At 37.8% G+C, this 24,553-nt stretch overlaps 1 protein-coding gene across 1 annotated transcript in view; it reads left to right on the top strand.

Annotated features, from left to right (window-relative positions):
* Positions 1-23,884: 23,884 nt before the first annotated feature.
* Hmgn3 (high mobility group nucleosomal binding domain 3) overlaps positions 23,885-24,553 on the top strand; it is a 30,641-nt gene continuing 29,972 nt past the window's right edge. Inside the window, exon 1 of the mRNA XM_020183860.2 lies at positions 23,885-24,184. Coding sequence (XP_020039449.2) covers positions 23,954-24,184 — 231 coding nt within the window. The 5' untranslated portion in view covers positions 23,885-23,953. The remainder of the gene's footprint in view (positions 24,185-24,553) is intronic.

The following is a 24,553-nucleotide window of genomic DNA, read 5'->3' as shown; positions in this document are numbered from 1 at the left end:
AAAACCCAGAAGTTATCAGAGACTCCCTCACCTTCCTGGTTCCAAATATGTCACCATAAACCCAACCTCTTCACTCCATTCTACATAATAAAGGAAATATCCCTTTGTTTATGTAAGGCAAATCTCTCCACAATGTGATGGACCCTTCTTTTCCCCTTTTTCTCGGAATTCTTATATATCTATTCTTCCTCATTTTTGTAGATTCACTTCCTCCTTCAGAATTTCCTAATAGTTTTTACACATCTTTAAGACTTCCATTGGAAAAAACTGACATCTCTCATTTCACTGATAGTGAGTTTTCATTCTCTCCCTCTCACAGCCACATGTTGCAGAAGGGCTGGCTACACTTGGAGTAATTTACTCACCAACACAATCTGGCTTCTAAGTCCCATCATTCCACCAAAAGAACTCTTGCACATGTTACCCACGTGCTCAGGTGCTAACAGGTGTTTTTCAGGTAGCTCCAGGTGATAAGAATTCACAGATTTAATTATTTGTCAGAAGTTACCCCCCACACACTCTGAAGCCAGGCTTCATACATTTGAGTCATAGCTCTACCACTTCATACTATGCCTTAAGGAAGTTATTGAACCTCTCTATGTCCTGGTTTCTTTATATAAAAAATGTAAATAAAAAGTAACAACTAGCCTCAAAGGCCTATCAGCTAATGCATTAATTCTCATACACATGTATAAATTATTTGGAATAGACCCTAGAAATTACTATACTTTTCTAGCCTATTGTCTCTTCTGAGCACCAGACTCTCACATTGAACTTCAGAATGCACATTTCCACTTGAATGTCTCAAAGGTACTGCATCAGTTTTCTATTGCTCCTACAACAAATTACAAATGTACACTTTTAAAAAACTTAAATTTATTATCTTGTAATGCTTAAGGTAAAATTTGGACCTCAATGGAATAAAATCAACATAATGGTAGGACTGGTTCTCTTTCTGGAGGCTCAAGAGGAAAATCTGCTTCCCTGCTCTCTGCAGCTTCTGGAAGTCATGTGCATTTCTTGGAACATGTCCCATTGCATCACTTCCTCTACTCCTTTCTCTCTCCCTCTTCACTTTTTAAAATAATTTAGTATGTAACTTGCATACAATAAAAGTCATCATTTTAAAGAGTAAAATTCAGTGGTTGTTAGTATATTTACGAAGTTGCAGAAGCATCACCAGTATATAATTCTAGAATGTTTTCATCATCCTTTAAAACACCCTAAACCTCTTAGCAGTCACTCCCCATTTTTGTCCTCAGCAAACATGATTCTACTTCCACTGGTACAGATTTACTCATTTGGTCATTTCATATAATGAAATAATGTAAGTGGTGTTTTGTGACTGGCCTTTTTTACTTAACCTATTGCTTTTGAAGTTCATCAACATGATAGCATGTATCAGTATTTCATTCCTTTTTATTGCTGAATAACCTTCTGTTGAAAGGATATATTTTGTTTATCCATTCATGAGTTGATTGACGTATGGACTGTTTTCACTTTTCAGCTATAGTGAATAATGTTGCTATGAACATTCATGTATAAATTTTTTATGAGGATATGTATGTGGACCTAGGATTGAATCACATAGAAACACTATGTGTAACACTCTTCAGGAACTTGTCAAACTATTTTTCTGGAGATTGAGCAATTTTACAATGCCTCAGTAGTGTATGAGGATCCCGATTTCTTTTTATTAAGATTAGTCTAGTTCAATTTTTAATCAACTTACAATGATTCATTTTTGTATGTTAAACCAACTTTGGATTCCTGGAATAACTCTTGTTCATGTTATATAATCCATGATATATGTAGCTAGATTCTGTTTAATAGAATTTTATTAAAGATTCATAAGGGATGTTGGTATGTAGTTTTTTTCCTTTCTTGTGGTGATTTTGTCTGACTTTTATTAGGGTAATAGTGGCTTCTTAGAATGAAGTATTCCCTTCTCATTTACTTTTTAGAAGAGTTTGTGAAGGATTGGTGCCAATTCGTCTTTGGATATTTGGTTGAATTCACCAGTGAAGTCATCTAATTCTGTGTTTTTCTTTGATGAGAAGTTTTTGGTTACTGATTTAACTTTCTTATTTTCTATAAGGAAATTATAAGAAAATTTGTATTTTCTATTTCTTCTTGAGTCACTGTTGGTTGGTTGTATCTTTTTAAGAATCTATCCATTTTATCTGGGTGATCTCATTTGTTGTATAACATTATTTATGGTATTTCATTAAAATCCTTGTTGTTTTTGTAAGGTTGGTAGGTTGGTAGTAATGTACACCCTACTTCTTTACTGATTTTAGTAATTTGAGTCTTCTTTGACAGTAAGTCTAGTTAACTTTTTATCAATCTTTTGTTACTGTCTTCAAAAGACCAATTTTTCATTTTATTGCTCTTATGCTTTACTTTTCTATTCTCTGTTTTGTTTATTTCAGCTCTAATCTTTATTACTTCTTATTTCTGCTTGATTTTGGTTCAGTTTGCTCTTTATTTTTGTTTCTGAGGTGGAAATGTGCATTGATTATTGGAAATATTTCTTCTTTTTAAAAATATAGTAGTGTTTAAAGCTATAAATTCCCCTCTGATCATTGCTTTCATTATATCCTGTAAGTTTTGGTATTTTATGTTTTCACTTTCATTCATCCCCAAATATTTTTTAATTTCCTGTGGTTTCTTCTTTGAATAACCAGTTCGTTAGATGTATGTTGTTTAATTTCCACAATGTGTGAGTTTTCTAAACTTCCTTCTGCTTTTAATTTTAAATTTCATTTCGTTGTGGTCAAAGGACATTATATGATTTCAATCCTTTTAAACTTAGAAACTTGTTTAATGGCTTAACATATGGACTCTCCTGGTGAATGTTCCATGAACACTTGAGAAAAATGTGTGTACTGCTGTCATTGGGTGGAGTGTTCGGTACATTTCCTTTGGGTTAGTTAGTATATAGTGTTGGTTCTAGTTGGCTCAGAATGTCAATGATCTTTTTCTACTTGTCTATTAATTATTTTTTGGTAATAAAGTCCTTAAATATTGTTGAAGTATGCATTTCTTTGTTCAATTTTGTCAGTTTTTGCTTCCTATACACAAAACCTCTGTTTGGTACATAAACATTTATATTTGTTGTATCCTTTCTGGTGAATTGAACTTTTATCATGCTACAGTGTCCATTTTTGCCTCCAATAGCAATTTTTGTCTTAGAGACCATTTTATAGCCAGTACAGCTTTCTTTTCAGTACAGGTTACTGTTCACAGGTATCTCTTTTTCATTCTTTTATTTTTTAACTGATCTGGGCTTTGAATCTAAATAAACTCTCTTGTAGGCAGCAACAGAACCAGATGACAATTTGGGGCAAATGCTCTGCCAAAGAGCTGCACTATCAGCCCTGAGATGACATTTTAAAAACTATATCACCAATCTGTCTTTTAACTGGAGAATTTAACCTATTTACACATTTAAAATAATTATTGATAAAATAAGATTTACAGCTGTGATTTTGCTATTTGTTTTTATACCATGCATTTTCCCTCAATTCCTCTACCACTGCCTTGTTTATCAGATAGATATTTCTAGTGTATTATTTTAATTATCTTGTAGTATTTATCTTTTTCTAGTAGTTCTTCTGGTTATTACCATTAATAGCTTAAGGTCACCTGACTAACAAAGTTAATTCCACCTATAACCTTCCTCTTTGCTGTGAAAAATAATTTGTTCACAGGTTCTACAGATTGGATGTAGACCTTTTAGATTTATTAAGTGCAGAGAATTGAACCCAAGGCTTTGTGCATGCTAGGCAAGCCATCTACCACTGAGCTACAGCCTCAACCCTGGATGAAGGCATTTTGATGAGGTCATTATTCTGCCTACCACAGGTAACTAAAAGTCAGTATGTCCAAGATCCTTTCATTAAGTGTGTGCACACGAAAACACAATTGCACACTCTGAAAAAAAAAAAAAAAGCCCAAATAAATTCTTGGTGTTCTTCCAGGGTTTTGCTGTCTCAGTGGATAGGAGAATCATCTATATTGTTATGATGTTGTGTTGAGCCAGATTTAGGAGTTATATTCAACACCTTCTCCCACCTTATCTCCCAAATCCCTTTCTTTACCAAGTCCTACTGCTTTACCTCCCCAAAGTGCCCGAGATTGGCCTATGCTCTGCATTTCTGCTTCCATCACTCTTCTTCCTCTTTGCTCCCTACCAAGCCTTTTCAGACGCTTTTTTCATCATTTCCCATCTATGAAATATTAATATCATGAAGATAGTGTGTAACTGTAACTTACACATAAAAAAGAATAAACATTAAACTTTTTTTTTAATTCAATGCAGTATTAAGAACGATAAACTAAATTTCAAGTTAAAAGTAAAAACTACCAGCCGGGTGCCAGTAGCTCACATCTGTAATCCTAGCTTCCTGGGAGGCTGAGATCAGGAAGGAAGATATCCAGGCCAGCCCAGTCAAAAGAAGTTGACGAGCCCTCATCTCAACAGAAAACAGCTGGGCGTGAAGCATGAACTCGGATGACTGGGTGCAGGCTAGCCTGAGGAAAAAGCAGACCCTATCTCCAAAATAACCAGGCCAAAAGAGGTCTGGAGGCAGCACAAACAGTACCACACCTGGCTACCAGTGTGAAAGCCTGAGTTCAAACACCGGTACTGCCAAAAAAATACACAAAAAAAAATTTTTTAAGACATTTAACTTAATTTTAAAACTTTATGCTGAGTAATTTTGAATATAATTTATGTGCTTACATAAATTGTATTAAATTATATACGTAAATAATAATATTTAAAATTCACTCATAAAAATTTCAAGTCATACAAATTGCATTTTCCTGTTTCTCAAAAGTAAAACTATTGAAAAATTAATTTCTGTGTTTTAAATTTTGTTTTATTTTTGAGTTAGCATACATGTAAGCTATGAAGGGATTTCATTGTGATAATTCTATATATGTGTACAATGTACTTTGGATCAGTTCACCCCCTCCATCATATTCCATTCCTCTTCTTCTTCTCCCCCCTTCCCCAAAGTGTTTTGTGGGTTTCATTATGCTACCTTTATGTGTACATATGCAACATACTTCAGTCATCTTCACCCCTCAGTAGCCTTTCCTTTCCCCCTCCCACCTCCTGCTGGTTTCCCTGATAGTCCCCCATTTACATTCATGTCCCATTATCATCATCATCATTTTAGGTCTAGGTACCACAAGTGATTAAGAACATGAGTTATTTGGCCATCTGAGCTTGACTTATCTCACTTATCAGAACTGGATGATCTCCAGTTCTATCCATTTTCTTGCATATGACATAGTTCAATTTTCTTTATGGCTGAGTAGTAGTCCATGGTGTGCACGCATGCACGTGCACACACATGCACACACATCTTTGTGTGAAAAGCAACTGATTTTTTATGTTGATTTTATATCATGCTATGTTTCCAAAAGTGTTTATTAGATCTAGGAGATTTTAATGTATTGCTGAATTTGGTTTGTAAGTATTTTATTGAGAAATTTTGCATCTATGTTCATTAAAAAGATTGGTCTATACTTCTCTTTTTTTGGAGATATTGGGGTTTGAACTCAGGGTCTCACATTTGTTAGGCAGGTGCTTTTACTGCTTGAGCCACTTAGCCTATAATTCTCTTTTTATGATATGTCCTTGTCCAGTTTTGGAATGAGTATAATATTGGTTTCATAGAATGAGTTTAGTAGTGTTCCTTCCCTTTATATTTCATGGAAAAATTTGAAGAGTATTGGTGTTAGTTCTTGGAGTGGTTCTTTTCTGGTTTTATCTGCTGGGTTTTTAGTGAACTTTTGACTTTTGCTTGATATGACAATATCCTCTAACTAATTTAACAGCAAGATATTCACTAAGATATTGTGGGCATTTTTTCGCATTTGACAAAATTAATATGTTAGTTACCTTTTTGTCAAATGATTATTAAAATATAAGCTATTTTAATTCTCAAAGCCCAATAAGGACCAAACATAAGCAGCAACTATAGCACGCTCAACAGCATGCCACATAGCCATGCTCAGGCAGTGGCCTGCGTGTGACTTTGATAAGAGTATAGCTTGTGGGAGAACACTTGCCTAGCATGCATGAATGCCTGCGTTGATTCCCACACCACAAGAAGAAGGAGAACAAGAACAAGAACAAGAGGTTGTTAAAAACTAAGGAATACGATTTTATCAGTCATTATTGAGCTTTGGAGGGCCACAAACTATCCCAATGGCTAAGAACTTTTTTGCCCCCCATGAACCATTTTTTTTTGGTCTGTTGGCTGTGATCTTCACTCCTTGTCAGAGTTCATGGTTTAAGCAAGTAGTATTATTATTACTATTATTACTCCTATTCCTAATGAAATCTTCTATAGGTCTTAGTACCTCCTTCTCGCTTCTCTAATCTGTTCACAATGCTGTCAATGATTTCTCGAAACATAAACCTGATTGCCAGCCTCCTCCAATGCTTTCAGCTGCTCTCAGAACAGAACCAGCATGTGTAACACTGCTGACAAATTTTGCCTTCCCTAGCCATAGCTCTGGTGTCACCTGCTATAACATCTTCCAACTCTCTGTGACTTTCATGTCATTGAACCATATTCATGCCACAGGGACTTTATATATACTGTTCTTCTGCTTAGAAACTTCTTAATCTCGTTTGTTTATTTGGAAGCTATTTCTTCAGACGTTTTCTTCATCATTCCTTTCTCAAGGAATCTTTTATTGTTATACCTGGTTTCATCAAATCTGCCTTTAATAAGCTATGATACAGCTATATCCTTCCTTCAGTAGCATTTGTCACAGTTGTAACCCAATATTATTTGCATTACAAGTTTTATTTATTTATTTACTTATGTACTTATTGTTTTTTGAGATAGGATCTTATTAAGCTGCTCATGCTGGCCTCAAACTCATAATCTTCCTGCTTCCTTTTCCCAGGTGCTGGAATTACCAGCATACACCACTTTGTTAGGCCATGCTATGACTTTTTGTTTTTGTTTTTATTTTTTGGAGGTTTTCTTTTTTGGTAGTACTGGGGTTTCAACTCAGGGCCTCATGCTCTTTACTGCTTGAGCCATATCACCAGCCCTTTTTTGTGTTGGGTATTTTCAAGATAGGGTCTCATGAACTATTTGCCTGGGGCTGACTTCAAACCACAATCCTAATCTCTGCCTCCTGAGTGGCTAGGATTACAGGTGTGAGCCACTAGCACCTGGCTCATGCTATGAGTTTTATAGGCTCTAAACTTTATAGTTTTCTTTCTCATCATTGTCTTCACAATATCTAGTGCAAGTTGACACATTTTAGGTGCCCGGTGAACTTATTAAACAAATGCATAATTAATTAATTAATTGTGTTTTAAAGATTTCGAGTAGTTCAAAGAAATAAAACACTGGTGAGAGACAGACCATAACAGTCAGCAAAAGTAAAACTATTATAAGAAGTATGAATGATAATAATGAGTAACATCACTGGACATTGACTTTTCTTTCAATTGTATTCCAGAAATCATACAGTCCGATTAAACAAATTGTGTTTGACTGAGAGTTGCCACATAGAATGCTATTACATGTAGTGAATGAAAAAACTAGTCTTCATGTAATTACTCTTTGACACTTCAGATCACATCCTGGGAGCCTGCAGTGCCTTAGGGACATCATTATGAATCACGATTGTCACAGGACACAATACACTGGGCACAGAAAACATAAGCTTACTTTAGGGGTCTGTCAAAAATGCCGCACCAGCATTTTACTTCCCAGCCTTCTGCTGTGTTTTGGACCTGAAGACAATATTGTGGCATATAAGCAAGCAGACAGAAGTCGTCTCACAAGCCTCAAGGTGTGAAGACTGCCACTAACTTCAACCCATGGAAAATGATTTTCATGCCACTTATAGCACAAGTGTTTCATGCTGTCTATGCTGAGGACAGCATTAAAAAGTAAATCCTGCTTCCTTTGCTACCAAGTTGCATGACCTTGGAAAATGCATTTCACCTCTCTAGTCCTCCACAGAATGTTAAACTAGAAAAGTTGAAACATTTTCACCACTAAGCTCTTCTGCTAACACAAATATGCTAATATGAACTTTATGCAAAATATTGTGTTCAGAAAAATTTACTATGGAGAAATAATTGTCTCACTAAAAATTCTGACAAATCTCTAAGGGGGATTAGAAGTACTGGGGAACAAAAGAGGACCACTGTGGGAGGCAGAGGGCAGGGTGGCTGACCCAGCTAGAAGGACATGTCAGTTTCTAGTTTTCATCAGGTAATGAAGCAACAAATTAATGTACCGTTTTTTATGGAACAAAGACCTATATTACTGAGGCCATTAGGGAAAAAGCCCAGCAAGAATATGATTTTGTCTAGGCCTTTTGAAATATTGAAAATAGCTCAGAAGACCTCATTATTACTTTTGTAATTATTTAAGGATCCCAGACTGGCCACCATAGCCCACAATGATTCCTGAAGTCCCTAGGAAAAGCATGTTCCAAAATGAATGTCTATTAAATGAACACTGGGTCACAGACTTCTATAATCAAATTAGGAAAGCTGAGGAGGAACAGAGGAGAGAAAGGGATAGGAGTTATCCATCGTACTTACAAAATTACATGTAAGAAGGCAAAAAATTAAGTTATACAATTCAAGGGAAATATACATTTCTTGTAAATATTGAAATTATTAATTTAATGCATATTTCCTATCAATTATTTTAATCACTTAAAATATGCATTCTCAACAGGGGCACCAAATGGGGCCAGAACCATTTCTTGGGAGACATAAAAGTAACTTGATATTATAGTAGTACATGGCCGTCCAAAGCTCAACCATCCTTGATAAGAGCTCATCGCTCAGTATTTAATTCCTCTCTTTGGGCTTTGGGGTGGGGTTGATCTCACATGCGCAGTATTGACATTAAATTCATGGAAGAAACACAAAATGTGTGTCAGATCAATGCTCCAAAACTACGGTGCATAGATAGCTGTGAATTGAACTTTCTCTTGCTTGTTTGCTAGATCTTGAAGTTGTATTTCAAGAAATGGCCTTTGCACAGCCATGAATTGCTTTTGGCCTTGTGGATGTTCCCCAAGCTTTTGTGTATGAGTTGGACTATGAGAATTAAATAAAAATACCTTACATTTTATTATTTAACTCAAGAAAAATATTTCATTCATTATTAGTTATGTCAAGTGATAAAAAGAAATATGTCAACAATTATCTAGCAACTAAACTAGTGTCAAGAAAGTCTAAAGTTAAGTTTATTAAAATTAATTTTTGAGAAATTAACTTAATTTTTAATAGTTTTGTTTTAGCTGGAAAATAATGCTTTGGGGTGACTTTTTTAAAACATTGATTACATTGCCATCTTTGTCATGTATTTGCATAAATTTCTAGAATTTGTCCCCTTGGTTGAATTTAGTTTCCTTAGTCTTTTTTTACATTGAGCAAATATTACGTCCTTAGTTCATGCAATTTTTTTTCTGGTTAAGAGTGAGAGTGGCTGTCCATCTCAAGCTTCTTCATCCTAACTGGAGCAGAATGCCATTTATTTTAGTATGGACATTCTGATAGGTGGGAAAGCAGCAAGATACAGGGATTTTATGTTTGATAAGGAAGGAGGGGGGTAAATTATCTGAGGTAGCAATTACTTCTTTAGTCTAAAATCACTGACCAACTAGGCAATTTACTTTGAAGGGGGTCTCCATACGGGGGAAAGTAGCCAAAGTGAACTTTTTGGAAAAGGGCCGGAATACCAGATTCTAATGGCTCACACCTGCAAACCTAGCTACTTGGGAGGCTGAGATCAAGAGAATCACATTTTGAGGCCAGATGGTGCAAAAAAGTTAGTGAAAGTCTATTATAACCAATACCTGGTTCAGTGGTGTGTGTCTGTCATCCCAGAAACAATGGGAAGCTTAAAATAGGAGGCTCACAGTCCAGGTTATCGTGGGCAAAATGTGAGACCCTATCTTCACAATAACCAGAGCAAGCACAAAGCCCAAAGTTCAAACCCTAGTACTATTCAAAATAGAGAGAGTGAGAAGAAAGAAAGCAAGAAAGAAAGAAAGAAAGAAAGAAAGCAAGCAAGAAAGAAAGAAAGAAAGAAAGAAAGAAAGAAAGAAAGAAAGAAAGAAAGAGTAAAAAGGCCAGAAATTTAAGTTTATGCTGATTCTCAGATTTGGGGACTGAAACTCTTATATAAAGCCAGTTGATCCTTACATTCAAACTAAAACTTCTTATGGTTTCCCTTTAGGGTCAAAAGCAAATATGAAGTCCTGTTAGACCCTTTTCTCTTTGGTCCAGAAAGAGTTGTAAAATGTTGGACTAGATCAAAGATCTAGGGAAGAACTCTAGTTTCTATAGTTCCTCTGGGGTGAGCCTGTGTCACCTAGAGCAAGTTGGAACATGTATCATTCTGACATAGTATGTTCTGACTGGTGACAATTTCCCTGAAGTGAGGGGCTCTTGTACCAGCAGTGTATGGACAGGGAAATATAAACAACCTGGAAAACTGGTGAGTTGTGTTATTCTGTGGCAGATCTTTAACAGTGTTAATTACCTTTTCCTCACTATTATGAAATATCTGACACAAATTATAATGAAGAAGATGTTTATTTAGCTCAGAGTTTTGGAGAGTTAAAGGCATTTGTGCCTTCATCAGCTTTTGGGAAAGGGAGAGACAGAAAGAGTATAGAGGCCAGCATTTAAAAGAATCCCATCTTTAAAATTATGTCTAGGGGCTGGCAGAGTGGATCAAGTGGTACAGCACCTGCCTAGCAAGTGTGAAGCCTAGAGTGAAAACCCCACAAAAATAAATAAATAAATAAATAAGCCTAGACAAACTGGGCATGGTGGTATACATCTGTAATCCCAGTTTCTTGGGAGGCAGAGGCAGAAAGATCACAAATTCAAGGCCAGCCCAGGCAAAGTTCAAGAGACTCTATCTCAAAAACAAAATACAAAATAGGTAGAATGAGTCCCATCTGTACCATTAAAAAAATTATGTCTAGACAAGGTCTGGCTATTGTTAATTTTAAGTAACACTGACTGAAAGTAAATAAATTGGAAACATACCAATGTTTGTAGGAAGTGTATTGCCAAAAAAATCAAGAACTTGGAAAATTCAAAACTGTTTTCAATTTCCAAGCAATCCTTGGGTGCTCAAACTCATACCAGGAAGAAGTACAATATTAAAAGTCTGGCAGTTTCTAAACAAGATGAACTCTTCAATACCCTTGTTAAATTGTCCCTGGAGGATGTAGGACAAGGAAGAATTTCAAACAGGAAATTCTTTGGGAAGTGGGTGTGGGCAATCCACCTCATGAGGAGAACCTGCCGTCAAAGCTGCCAGATGAACCTGCTAGATGTCCACCAATCAGGGGAGTTAGTGCTAGCAAATGAGTCTTTTCTACCTCGCTGCAGTGGATTAAGTGTTTAGGAAGTTGACAACTTGTTCACACCTAGACCTGATGGCAAAGACTTGACGTTTCCTGGAGATTCTGGACTTTGAGTCATACACTAACTGGAACAGAACAGATGGATGGGATTCAAGGACTTTCTCTCTTGGATAGAAGGTGAGTCTGTAACATGTGTAAAAGATATCTGGGTAGCCAAAGGGTAGGGCCACTGTGGCTGAGACTGCTAGCTTATTTATTTTCTATTGCTGCCATAATAAATCATCTTAAAACAGCAAAAATTCATTATCTTTACTTATGTAGGTCAGAAGTTCAACATGGAGCTCAGTAGGCTCAAATTATGGTGTTGGCTGAGCTGCATTCCTTCCTAGAGATCCCAGGGGAAAAATCTGTTCCCTTGCCTCTCTCTGTTGCTAAAGGCCACCTGCATTCCTTGGCTCATGGTCTCCTTTCACCTTCTTCAAAGTCAGCAATCGTGTGTTGTGTCCGTAACACATGGAATCTTTCTGAGCCTCTTTTTGTAAATATAGCTCCCCTCTGTACACAGACAGGAAAAATGTTCTGCTTTTAGGAACCCATGTGAGCCAGGTGTGGTGGTGCATGCCTGTAACCCAACATTGAGGCACAGACAGAAGGATCAAAGTCAGCCTAGGTTACATATCAAGACCAGTCGCACAACAACAGCTACCAGACCTCATGTGACTAGATTGGACCACCTGGATAAACCAGGAAAATCTTCCCATCTCAGGATCATTACCTTAATCATATCTGTAAAATTCTTTTTTTCATTTGAATGTTCTGGGAATAGGATGTTAATCTTTGAGAGAATAATTATTCTGCCTACCATAGCTAGTTATACTTCAATAACTTTTCTCTTTCTTTAAATACACTAATGCCCACTCTGAAGACCAGGTTCCCAGCTTCCTTTGAGGTGTTTGATTGGAGGTAATTAGAAGTGATATGTGTACCTTCTGGAAGTTGCCTTAAGACAGAGGATATTTCTTTCATTTTTACCTTTTGTGGTGGCCAAAAAGCACATATAAGAAATGAAGTTGGGTCTGGCACTTTGACCATGATACAGAAGGTACATAATGAGGGTGACAGAGCAGTAAGAGGGGAGACTGTTCCAGTTGGTTGTGGGACCACCATTAACACTGTTTTAATGTGAAGGAAAAAATTAACCTCTATCTTCTTACTCTAAGAGTTTTGATGCAGAGTCAAATCCAATCCTGTCAAGTACAGAGAGCACAGTAAGGCTGACAATCCAAAGTACAGAAAACAAGATGAATGGATTAGGAAGGAGATTTGGGGGTTCTCTAGGCTTCAACCAATTAAAGGAGAAGATATGGGTATGGTAGTGGCCACACACACACACACACACACAGGAAAACAACCCAAAAAAACTCAGAAGGTGTATCTGGGTCAGATGGGGGCCCAAGGGAAATATAGGGCTCAAATACAACAGCCTTCCTTGTTATGGGAGTCTCTGGTAAATTCTCTACAAACTTGAGAAGTGTCAAAGTTTAAATTTAAAACAAAAACCTTATCAGTTTTCACTGATAAAAAAGGACTGTAAAATTTCAGTGACTTAAAACACACAGGCTTATCTCTCACTCACTCTACATGTATATCTTAGAACAACATGGATCTCATTGGGCTCAAATTAACATATTGGTTAGGATGCATCCATTTCTGGAGATGCCAGGGGAAAATCCGTTGTTCCCTTGCCTCTCTCAGTTTCTAAGGGCCACCTGCATTCCTTGGCTCATGATCTTCTTTCTTCACCTTCAAAGTCTGAGCAGGAAGCTCTAATCATTTTAATAATTCAGGGACCCAGACTGAAAAATGCTTATCTTAGCAGGTGCTTCCTTGCTCATGGCAGCAGGAAAAAGGAAGTGTGGTGAATCATATGTTGGTTCTTCAGTTATAGCTGCACCATTCACAATAATCAAGGGGCAGTAGTACTCCGAAAGCCTATTGCTGGATGAGTGGGTAAGTGTAGCAAATTCATAAAATGGAGTATGATTCAGCTTTAAACAGGAAGGGAATCCCGTGACATGCTACAATATGATATACCTTGAGAACATTATGTTAAGTAAAGTAAGTCAGTCAAAAAAAGACAAATAGTATATGATTCCACTTATATAAGGGCCCTAGAATAGTAAAATTTATAAAGACAGAAGGTTGTACCAAGGTGGACAGAATGGTGGTTACCAGGGGCTGAGGGGGGTGGGGAGAAAGAGCTATTTGATGGGATACAGTTTCAGTTTTACAAGATGAAAAAGCTCTGGAGATCTGTTTTACAACACTGTAATACACTTGACACTACTGAACAGTACACCTAAAAAGGGTCAAAGTGATAAATTTCATGTTATGCATTTTTTCACCATAATAAAAAATAAGTTATGCTAAAAAAAACCCTCATGTATCACCTCTGTTCACATTTAATTAGGCACAGAAAATTACATAGTATGCCTAACTTTAAAAAGAGAAAAGTACAATCTTTTATGAAAGTATAGATCAGAAATATTTAGGAACTAATGAATATCACAGACTTCTCTTTTAGGTAGGAGTATTTCTTTCCCTCTCCTTTCTGCATACAAAATGCACTCACTCTTTTCTCGGAAAGAAACTCAAGTCCTAATGATGGCATTGGCTTCAAAGCCAAGGATGGCTGGGTGAGATGCACAAGTAGCATCCACAACAGGTCATGTTTATCTTCTCTTGCTGCCATCTCTAAACAATCTCTCTCTCACACACACACACACATTCAGTGGTGGAACAGTGTCAGGATAACCTCAATAAACACTCACTTTAGGAACAGGAAGAATGGGCAACATAGGGCAGATATTGGCCTGTAACAATTCCAATACTGGATGGAAATTTTAGACTCCTACCCTTAAGATTGGGACTGTTCCCTGAATAGTATCCATGTGGGTTTTCCAGAGAGGAGGATGGTTACTTTTTGTCTGTTGATTTCCAAGACTCCTGGATTCTCCCTTGGGAAGGTTGTACTTTGGCCTTGTCTGAGGTAGACATTAAAGAATTTGTCTCCCTTGGAGGCTGAACAGCTTTCCCAGACTCCTTCCTTTCTACTAACAGACGGTGGGGAGGCCAAAGGTTATTTTAAATCCCGGGGAGGCACAGTCACGTTAAATATAGATTGTAGCCTATACTAGTAGCAAAACTGTCTTGCAAACTTAAACTTGGTTGACTCCTTACTTACTCCTTTCTAGACACATTTCTTTGTCATATTTTTGTGTTCTCCTGCCCGGATGCCTCTCTGTTCTCAATTTCTGTCCTCCCCACACGCCACATTCAATGGTACCGTCTCTGAGCCCACCAGTGAGAACTGGTGTAAGTCCTTTTCACTTGGTCCAGTTGAAAGGAACAGCAGGGCACCACATCCCAATCCTTGCCCAGCGATCTGGTCTTTGCTGAAAGTTGAGGGTGTTTTTTTTTAAATCTTTTTTTTTTTTTATTGTTCTGCTGGGTTGAGGGTACATTGTGGCATTTACAAAGGTTCTTACAAGATATCAAATATATCATACTTGAATTCACCCACTCCACCATTCTCCTTTATTCCCCCATCCCCCCATTTTTGGAATAGTTTCAACAGTTATCATTTTCCCATTTACATACATGTGTACGCTTTGCACCATATTCCCCCTCCCACTGACACCTACCCATCCCCGGTTGGGATCTGTTCCACCCGCTGTTCTCCGATTTTGTAAAAGATTAAAAAACGGTATTTTTGCTTGCAAGTTGAGTTTTAATAGGCCTTTGCTGCTCAAAGCAGTAACTTTTTTATTTTTTGGGTTGAAAGGCAGCTGAATTTATAGACATTGTAGTCTCTTTCATTTATCCTTATAAATTAACCAATTCTTCTCTGAACATTCATCTGTTTCTTATATCTTGTCAAATGCAGCTAGTAGCAACCAATAAATAATAATAATAATAATAATCTTTTTCAGTCTCTTCTTAGAGTTAGGTATTTGCTTTCCAATTTACTGCAGACAAACAGTTCACTGTTTCACTACTTGAATACATGGATTTCCATGTCTCCAATCTTCATTAATAGGTTCCCGATTCCCTGTGACCAGCCGGTAAGTGAAAGCCACATATTTTAGGGCTTATTTTATTATTAAGGAATTACCCCACTCTTAAATTCTAAGTTCTGCACCATTTCAGGATAGAATGGATAATCCTGTGGTAACAAATTTCCTCAAATCTCAGTGACTTATACCAAAGGTTTATTTTACCTTGTGCTCTGTATCCATTGGAGGGCTCCTCAAAGACTGCACTCACCATGGCCACCCAAGGGCTCACACAGTCTGCATCTCAGTATCTGCTTCCATAGTCATAGCTTCGAAGGCAAGGCAGTGCATCCCTCAAAGCTGGAGATATTTGCTAAGCAGCTCTAATCGAAGCTCTGTATCTCTGGATTCCATTGAAAAGGATAGCACTTACTCAACCCAAGGTAAAGAGAAGAGATTCAAGGATTTATTGGCTTATGGGATAATTGGGGGAACTAAAGAAACAGACTTTAGATTGCAAAAAAGTCTCTCAAAGCCACACCCAGAACCAGGCCATCCAAGGAGCCATGCCTATTCTTTAATCAGGAATCCACTAATTATTGGAACTCTGTTTTCTATCAGGAATCCATTTCCACTGTCAGTTCCAGAGCATGCCTGTTACAGTCTCTGCCTGCTGAATGGATGTAGGGGGCCTCTCAAAGCACACAAAGCTAGTGCCTGGAATCTTTGCTGGTGGCGTAGGAAAACAGGAAGCAGCACACACAGCAGATGTAGCCAAAATGCATCTCCACTTTCTAAATCTCATGTTAGTGTGTCTAGCTAGCCAAATGCAAATCACACCCCAAACCCCACCTGCAGTGGAGACTCCAGCATCTGAAGTTCAGCAGCAATCCACCATTTCCATCCCTTAAAACATAGCAACAGGTCACATTGTAGGTTACTGCATTCTATGGAAACAATATAAGTTTTTGTCATTTTTATCCCTGCCTACTTTAAAGTAATTTTAAGAGAGTCAATTTAACTGTTTATAATTGGATCTTCAAGGATTCAGAAAAAGTTAAACATTTCCCGTGCTCTTTTTTATAACCTAAGGAGAAATACATTTGCTACAAACAAAATATGTGAAATACCATGTTTTAAACAGATGTGCATTCCATATTTCAGTAGTGGGCTGTCCTCAATTTCACACCAGTCCTATGAAGCATTGTATCATTTAGGGATTACACTCAGTTGTCCTCCACGGACACCCACCTACAGCACCTTGATCAATCAGAGTGTTCATTTCCCATATATAAGAAGTGGTCTGAAGCTGGGCAATCCAGGACAGGACAGACTCGGATACCTGTCTTTCTGCTCCTTCATCCTTAACCTGAGGCCCTCATCTATGTGGGTATAAGACAGCTCTTCTATTTGCAGACATTGTTAGCAACTTCCAAGATGGAAGGAAGAGAAGAACAATTGCAAGAGGCTGGCAGTTACATTGCCTCCTCCTGACTTTTACATACATCTCATTAGCACAGAGCTTATCACTTAGCAACCCCTATCTGCATGGGAGCTGGGGAACTAAAGTCTTTGTTTTGTTTTGGTCAAAACCATTGCCAAATTAGAATTCTGTTGGTAAAGAAGAAGTGTAGCGTGGATATTGGGCAGGTAACTAACAGTGTCTGCCTGGGATAAACATTCTTTTCTTCATTTTACAAGGAATTCAATGTTCAACTTATGTGATCATAGTTTAATGACTTGGGATTTCAATTCACACCTGTGACTGCAAATCCAAGACTTCTGATAAGCATTTACTTTAAAATTGGTTAAAACTTTTAAAATTGACAAAGGTAAATCAAATTGTTTAAAAAAAACTTGCTTCAGATTCTGGTGAGCAGAAGTGAGAAATGGAATGAAAAGGGAAGAAGAGATGAGAGAATTCTGTGGGAATAGCATGCTCTCATGTTTTAAAAACAAAAACAAATGCCATGCTTAAAAGCAACCTTGAGACTATGGCATATTTTCAGGCTACTTTCTCAGTGCTGAGTAAAAAGTTATAGCTTTTTGGCTAGCATTTATATTGACCTGGCAAATTTTTTTTATTACCTCTATTAACTCTTACCTAGTGTTTCAGAATTAGAGCAGTTATTAACAAAGCAAACCCAAAATTATTTCTAATTGAATTATGATAGTTGCCATAATGATTTATTTTGTTCTCATATCACTAAATCTGGATTTTTTTTTTTCTTTTTTCTTTTTTGCTTCCATCAAAAGAAAAGGGAAATAGGCTAGGCATGGTGTCTCTTACTCAGAAAGCAGAGATCAGGAGGATGGTGGGTCAAGGCCAGCCAGGCAAAAAAGTTAGTTAGACTCCATCTCAACAAATAAGCCAGGCAATGGTGGAGTATGCTTATAATCCTAGCTATATAGGAGGCATGGGTAGAGGATTGCAGTCTGAGGCCAGCCCATGACAAAAACTTGAGACCCTATCTGAAAAATAACTACAGGAAAAAAAGGGCTGGGTGTGGGGTGTCACTCAAATTGCATTGTGCTTGCTAGCAAGCCCTTGAGGCCCTGAGTTCAAACTTCAGTACTGCCAAAAAGGAACAAAAAGGAAATGGTATGATCTGCTTTGAAAGGCAGGACCATGTGAAGTGACAGAGATGAGGCTATTGGATTCCTCTTCAAATTCCCAGGGATTCTGAGATTTGAAGAAATGCAGAGGACAGAAATGGGTAGCCAAGATCACCAGTTTAGAGGGCAGGGTGCGGTCCTGTTTGAGAGTGGGCTGGCAATGACAATAGGCTACAGGAATGTGTAACACAGCTCAGAGCTCTGCTATAACTCTCAACTGGTCTTTGGCACCTTGTGACTTTTTCCCTGTCATCCTTACCTTGCTGTGTCCTTACCATGAACCTTGGGGATTTCCTTATGTTAATTTTTGCCTCGTTGAACTTGGTTGGCTTTTGGTATTGGACTTTCTAGCAATCTGGCAGAAAGGAATGGCTAAACAAATGTAGCCTAACCCCTTGGTTCTAGCTACTGAGCATGCCTAATTCATCCCCAAATAGTCGTTTGTGGGCTACAAAAAATAAATTAATTACACTGCTGTGAATGTAGGCAGCAGCGGCAAGAAGAAGGAAAGGTAAATATTACAGAGATTGAACCTAAAAAGACTAGGGGATGGGAAAGCTGTATAAAACACACTTGGAGTAAAGAATCTACACACAGATTAAATTTGATTGAAGTCTGAGAAAACAAAAATTGGGTTCCTGTTGGAAGGACACAGAGTGCCCTATCTCCTCTTGCTGTTAGTAGTTACAAGGTATGCTTGTACAATCATTGACTAATAATGCTATGAAAGGGCGTGGTTTGCAGGACTTTGGTTTAAGTCCCTTTGAAGATGTAGGGTCAGGGAATTACTTTAGTCTTGTGGGAACTCAATGAGTGATGCCTGAGAAGATGGAGGAAGTACTTTTTTATGTGTACAGTTTTTAATCACTGTAAATAAAGAAGAGAATGTGAAATAAGCAACCAGTGCCAGCAAACCTAGAATGAGAGATGGAGCACAAGGTGAGGGCTATGGGGGGAGTTGTGCCCACAGAATTTTGCTCCTGCTTTGAAGAGTGTTAAAAAATCATCAGAATTTTGCAGATATGCATCACCAAAATCTAACTACAGTTGGTTTCTTGTTGTGGGGAGTGGATTATGGGAAGCCTATGAGAACTTGACATAAGCACAGTCGTGCTCCATGATCTACAGGTTGAATTTGGCACAGCCCCAGTCGCAGAAGAGGGTGAAGGCAAAATGCAGCACAGCTGCTTTTCCTAAGTTGTTTACATTCAGAGAAGTAGGAAGGCAGGTTTCTCTTGTTACAATGTCATGCCCCTCCCCAAGAACTCTTACTCCACCTCCTTGTTTACCACTGTATATGAAAGACTTGCTGAAGGAGGACAGGGTTTTTTGGATTGGTGGGCTGCTTGTGAGAATGACACTGCTGCTGCTGGTTGTTTGTGTGTCTGAGAGTTTAAGGAACAAGACTTTAAAAGCGAACATGGGACAGAGCAAGCCTGAAGGCAAAGACTTTCAGAGAGAACATGGGACAGTGTAAGTCTGAGAACCAAGACTTTAACAGAGATTAAGAAAAACATGGGACAGTGTGAGTCTAAGGAAAGAGACTTTAAAGAATAAAAAAAAAGCAAAGTTTTAAAGAATAGTAAAGAAGGCTTTAAAGAATAAAGAAGATAAGAAACAAGGTAAAAGAAGAGAATAACAGAGAAAAGAAGTAACAAGGCTGTTGTGCATCTCCATCTGAGTGCCCAGCACACCTGACCCCAACTTCATGAATGTTTGTCGATACAAGCAAAATAGAGTATTATTTTTGTTTCTTTGTTTTGGTGGTACTGGAGTTTGAACTCACAGTCTCACACTTGCCAAGCAAATGCTCTACCACTTGAACCACTCTACCAGCATAATTTTACCAACTTTCGTTTGCTGTTTTTCATGTCCTTTTGTACACTCCCAAGTTCATCTTGGAATTCTTTGGCCTATTTACTGAAGAACTGGAATTACAAAGCTATCAGAAGCAACAATATACACTTCTCTAGCAATTTGCCATTATTTAGAGTAAAAGCTTAAGGAAGCTCAAAAGTGCTTATTTCAAAAGAGGAAGGAAGAGCAGATGAAGAGGGTGATTTGCAAAGTGATCCTTTCTTTTCAAACTTTCTTTCAAGATTTGAAGATTAAACTCACAGAGGAATAAATTGTAGGAGCCCAAAGATCCACAGATTCATTAGCACTCTGCAGTCACTTTAACATTTTTCACCATGACCAATAGGAAAAATACATTTCACATCACAACCCAGTACATGTACATATATATCACATGGGTGCTTATGTATACATGTATGGAAAATATCACTAATAAAATACTACTTGTCTTTAGTGAAATGCACTCTCATATCTCTGTGTGCTTTCCTTTCTTTTCTTTTCCCTTCCCTTTCTATTTCTCTTTCTCTATTCCTTTCTTTCTCTCATTCTTTTCTGTGATGATAGTCATGACACTGCAAATAAGTGGGGTTTTTTGTTGTTGCTTTTGGGTTTTTTTTTTTTTTTGCAGTACTGGGGTTTGAACTCAGGGCCTCATACTTGAACTGTACAAGTTGAATACTGTACAACTTGAACCACTCTGTCAGCCCTGTTTTCTGTTGGGTATTTTTGATAGAGGGTCTCTGGAACTCTTTGTCCAGATTGGCCTCGAACCACGATCCTACTGATCCTGAGTAGCTAGGATTACATATATGAGCCACCAGTGCCTGACTTGCAGATGGTTTTGCCTTGCTGTTTGAAAAAGGCTGGAGTAGATGTAGGATCAGCAATTTGAAGTAGGAAAGGAGAAAGGAGCTGGAGATGGAAAAGAAGTTTGTTCACTAGTTTTTCCTTCTTTGTTCCTCAGAAGAATGTAGTTTCTGCAACCTATTGAGAAGCTTTTACTGTCTTGGAGGTTGATACTCAAAGCAGTACAAATGCTCAGTCGAATATACTAAAATCCAAGAGTATTTATTTCATACCAGGTTTACCTCCTCAGTATCTTGTGTGTGGCATGCTCAGGTGTTTTTATCTCTTAATTTAACCTGGAATTCTAACTACCTATCAAATCGTTTGCATACTCCTCTTACTTCAAGTGCTGCCAACAGAGGTCAGAGCTGATTTTCTCAGATCTTGAAGACTACTAAAGGTACAAGGGAAAACACACTGCTCTCTAGTCTATTCAGACAGGTTCAATCCACATCAAAAGGGAGATAACCACTGCTGTTTTTCAAGCAACATTGTTATTTTCAGCACTTGTATGATGAACTAGGAGACTGAAATAAGGGCTTCTCATAATCAACTTTCTTTATACACCTATGGAGCTTCATTGAAACTGTTCATTATGTATAGTAAAAATAATCACAATTTTGTTTGCTGTTGTTAATTCAGCATTTTATCTTGAAAAATATAAACTAATGAAGTCAACTTTGTTAATCACTTCACATCACAGAAAGGAAAAATTCACCTTTGCCCTGTCCAACGTCTTTAAATCTCCCTAAAGAAAAATAACTCAGGACTGGAGGTGTGGCTCAAGCAGAAGAGCACCTGCTCTGCAAGTGTAAAGCCCTGAGTTCAAACTCCAGTCCCACCAAAAAAACCAAAAACCAAAAACCAAAAAAAACCCCCCAGATTTCAAGCACTACCCAGTATCTTTCTCAAACATCTTATTAAAAATATCCTCCATGGCTTAAAAAACAAAACAAAACTATCAAGCACTGGACAAATTAATTCTTCGTTCCAAAGATGAATTTTTTTTTTACTGCTAAAATTATTAATCTCTGTTTTTGTGAAGCTCTAAATTAGTGGATTGATTTTTACCTTAGTTCTCTGGAGTATGTTGTCATCCACTGAATGCCTGAGAGTAAGATATCTATCAAAGACAATTGGGATCAGGTTCAACAGAAACAGACACTAATTTGAAATCCAGTGGATTTGGTCATATTTGCAATGTAAGGCTTCATTATATTTTCCTATCATGTGAACTTTGCCTTCTAAGATGATTCTGAAACTAATTTTGCCTTTTCTGTAATTTTATATGAACACAATCAATCAGTATGGTTTTTTGTATTTGATTGCTTTCACGTAGAATTTTGTTTTTATTCATACATGTTGGTATATTTCATTTCTTTGTATTGCTGAATAGTTTTTCCATTCTGTGTGTCCATCACAATTTGCTTACCTATTCACTAGTACTTTTCCTGCATCTGTTGATATTTTTTTTTCTTTATTTCATTAACGTGGTGATTACACTGTTTGCTTTATAGAGGTTAAACCAACTGTGTTCTTAAGGGAAATTCCACTGGTCATGTATCATTCTCTCAAATGTTGTTGAGTTTGATTTACTAAAATCTTGTTCACTACTTTCATGTGTATGTTTATGAGGCATATTGGCCTTTTAACTCTTTTCTTTCAAACTCTTTCACTGATGTTGGTATTGTTACTAGAAATTTTAGGGCTGCTATTTACCTCATTTTTTGTGCCCTGCAAGAGAAAAATTCGGACAAGATTTGAAAATGTAGTGAAAGTGATAGTTAATTTGAAAAGAAATTTAAGCTAACAGAATGAAAGTAGGGAGAAATGAGAAAAAATGACAGAAACATTTCCTGTTTCCCATGCAGGAAATGGGAGTAAAGACTCAAAATGGCAGTTCCTATCTCTACACTCATACATTTGGAGCTGGGGGGACCTATGTGTCATGTCTAGCAACCTCTCATCATTAAGACACTGGATCTGGGTGGCAAAGATGGATGCTAAAACATGGAGATATTATTTGGGCCTACCCAAAACAGAGGAACATAGGTGAATTTTAGAACTTTTCCCTTTGCCAGACATGCCTTTCATTCCTTCTGTCCCTCTACTAATCCAAAGACCCTTGCAGCTTGTTAATGTCTCAAAAATGCCCTTTTAAGTCTCTCTGTTCTTTCGACTTAACATCTAAAAGGAGATGGGAGAAGAGCTAACCCTGGCTTTTTAGTTTTTACTTCTTCCTTCCAATGTCTTTGGCCCTTTTAATACTTATTAAAAATAATATAATTTCCTGACTCCCCATCTAGCTTGCTTCAGTCTCGGGGTAAAACTGGTCTTATAAAATAAATTCAGAAGCTTTTTTGTTTTTTAAAGATTGAATAGATTTTATTAAGAAAACAAGAAAAAACGAAGGAAGAAAAATTCCTGCTATGGGAGGGAATTTAATAGATATAATAGTTAATATTTTTGAATGTTTATTGCATCTGAATTATTTCTTTAAATGTTTTACATGAATGGATTTAAAGAGCCCACACAACAAACTTCCAAATTAATTTTCAGACGTGTTTTTGCAGTGCCTGTTCAAAGCCTTGCAAAACTTTGAGAAACACTAAACTATGCATAAAATGTGGCATAACAGGTGTTTATATATACATATTTCAAATGTAAAATAATCTGTTCTTTGTTCATTTTCCATGATTTCCATAACAAACATATTCTATTCATTTTTAAAAATAGTTTGAAGTTGGCTGAATTTGTCATTTGTAATCACAGATTTTAAAAAATTAGAGCTAAGCATTTTAACAACTGTCGTCCCCAGATTTGTAGAGGGGGGAACCCAGACTCTTCCAGAACAGACTTCCATCAGAAAACACTCATTACAAGCTATTATGAGTAAGAAATGTATCAAATATCTGCTGTGCACATATTTACATTATAAAGTTAACATGTATAGCCTTACTCTTTCTTCCTTCCTATGACGGTATACACTGTTCTAATTGATACAATCCAAAAAATGAGTATAAAACAAAGAAACCCCAGGATTTTGTGGCCTGAAGGCTACTAGTTGAACTGGGCATGCTCAGTCGCCAGGCAGATTTTTCAGTGAAGTGGAAACTACAACAGCTTACCCTGCGAACGGAGGAGGGCGTGGCCTCGTGGAATTTAGAACGTTACCTCAACCAATGGGGCCTCGCATCCAGCTGGCGGGGCTCCTCATTGGGGGACAGGGAGGCGAGCGAGTGGAGGGCCCCGGGAGGGAGCCGGCGAGGTGCGGGTCGGAGGCCGGGCTACGCGGTGCCCTGCGCGTGAGCAGCTGCAGCGGCAGAGGGAGACTCCAGCGGTGGTGCCTGCAGTCCAGCCCGTTGCTTTACTTTTTTTCCTGCAACACCATAGTCATTATGCCGAAGAGAAAGGTAAGTCTTACCTAAAAAGATTTTCCTAGGCCTTCCATTGCGCTGCCACATCCCGTCATTGTGATGGGCGCGCAAAATGCGCGCGGTAGTAATTCGGCATTGGGAACCTTTGGTGGCCCGTGCTTGTTTTCAGATGCCTGTTGCAGACCTTCCTTCTTCGCTCTCTCTCTCTCCTCCTCCCTCCCCCCTCTCTCTCTCTCTCTCTCTCTCTCTCCTCCCTCCCTTCGTCCCTCCGCATCGATCTGAGTGTTACTTTCTCTCCTGAGACTCGACTTTCCCCTTTAAGAACTCATTCTCGCCGGAATGGTTTCCACCAACAAGAAGCCAAGGCGGTTTTCCATTCCCGGTTGCGGGAGGAGTTTCCTCTTT

This window comes from Castor canadensis, chromosome 1 (assembly GCF_047511655.1).
Source record: "Castor canadensis chromosome 1, mCasCan1.hap1v2, whole genome shotgun sequence".
Lineage (NCBI taxonomy): Eukaryota > Metazoa > Chordata > Mammalia > Rodentia > Castoridae > Castor > Castor canadensis.
Note: the sequence above shows the minus strand (reverse complement) of the source record. Positions and strands in the feature narration are given on the sequence as shown.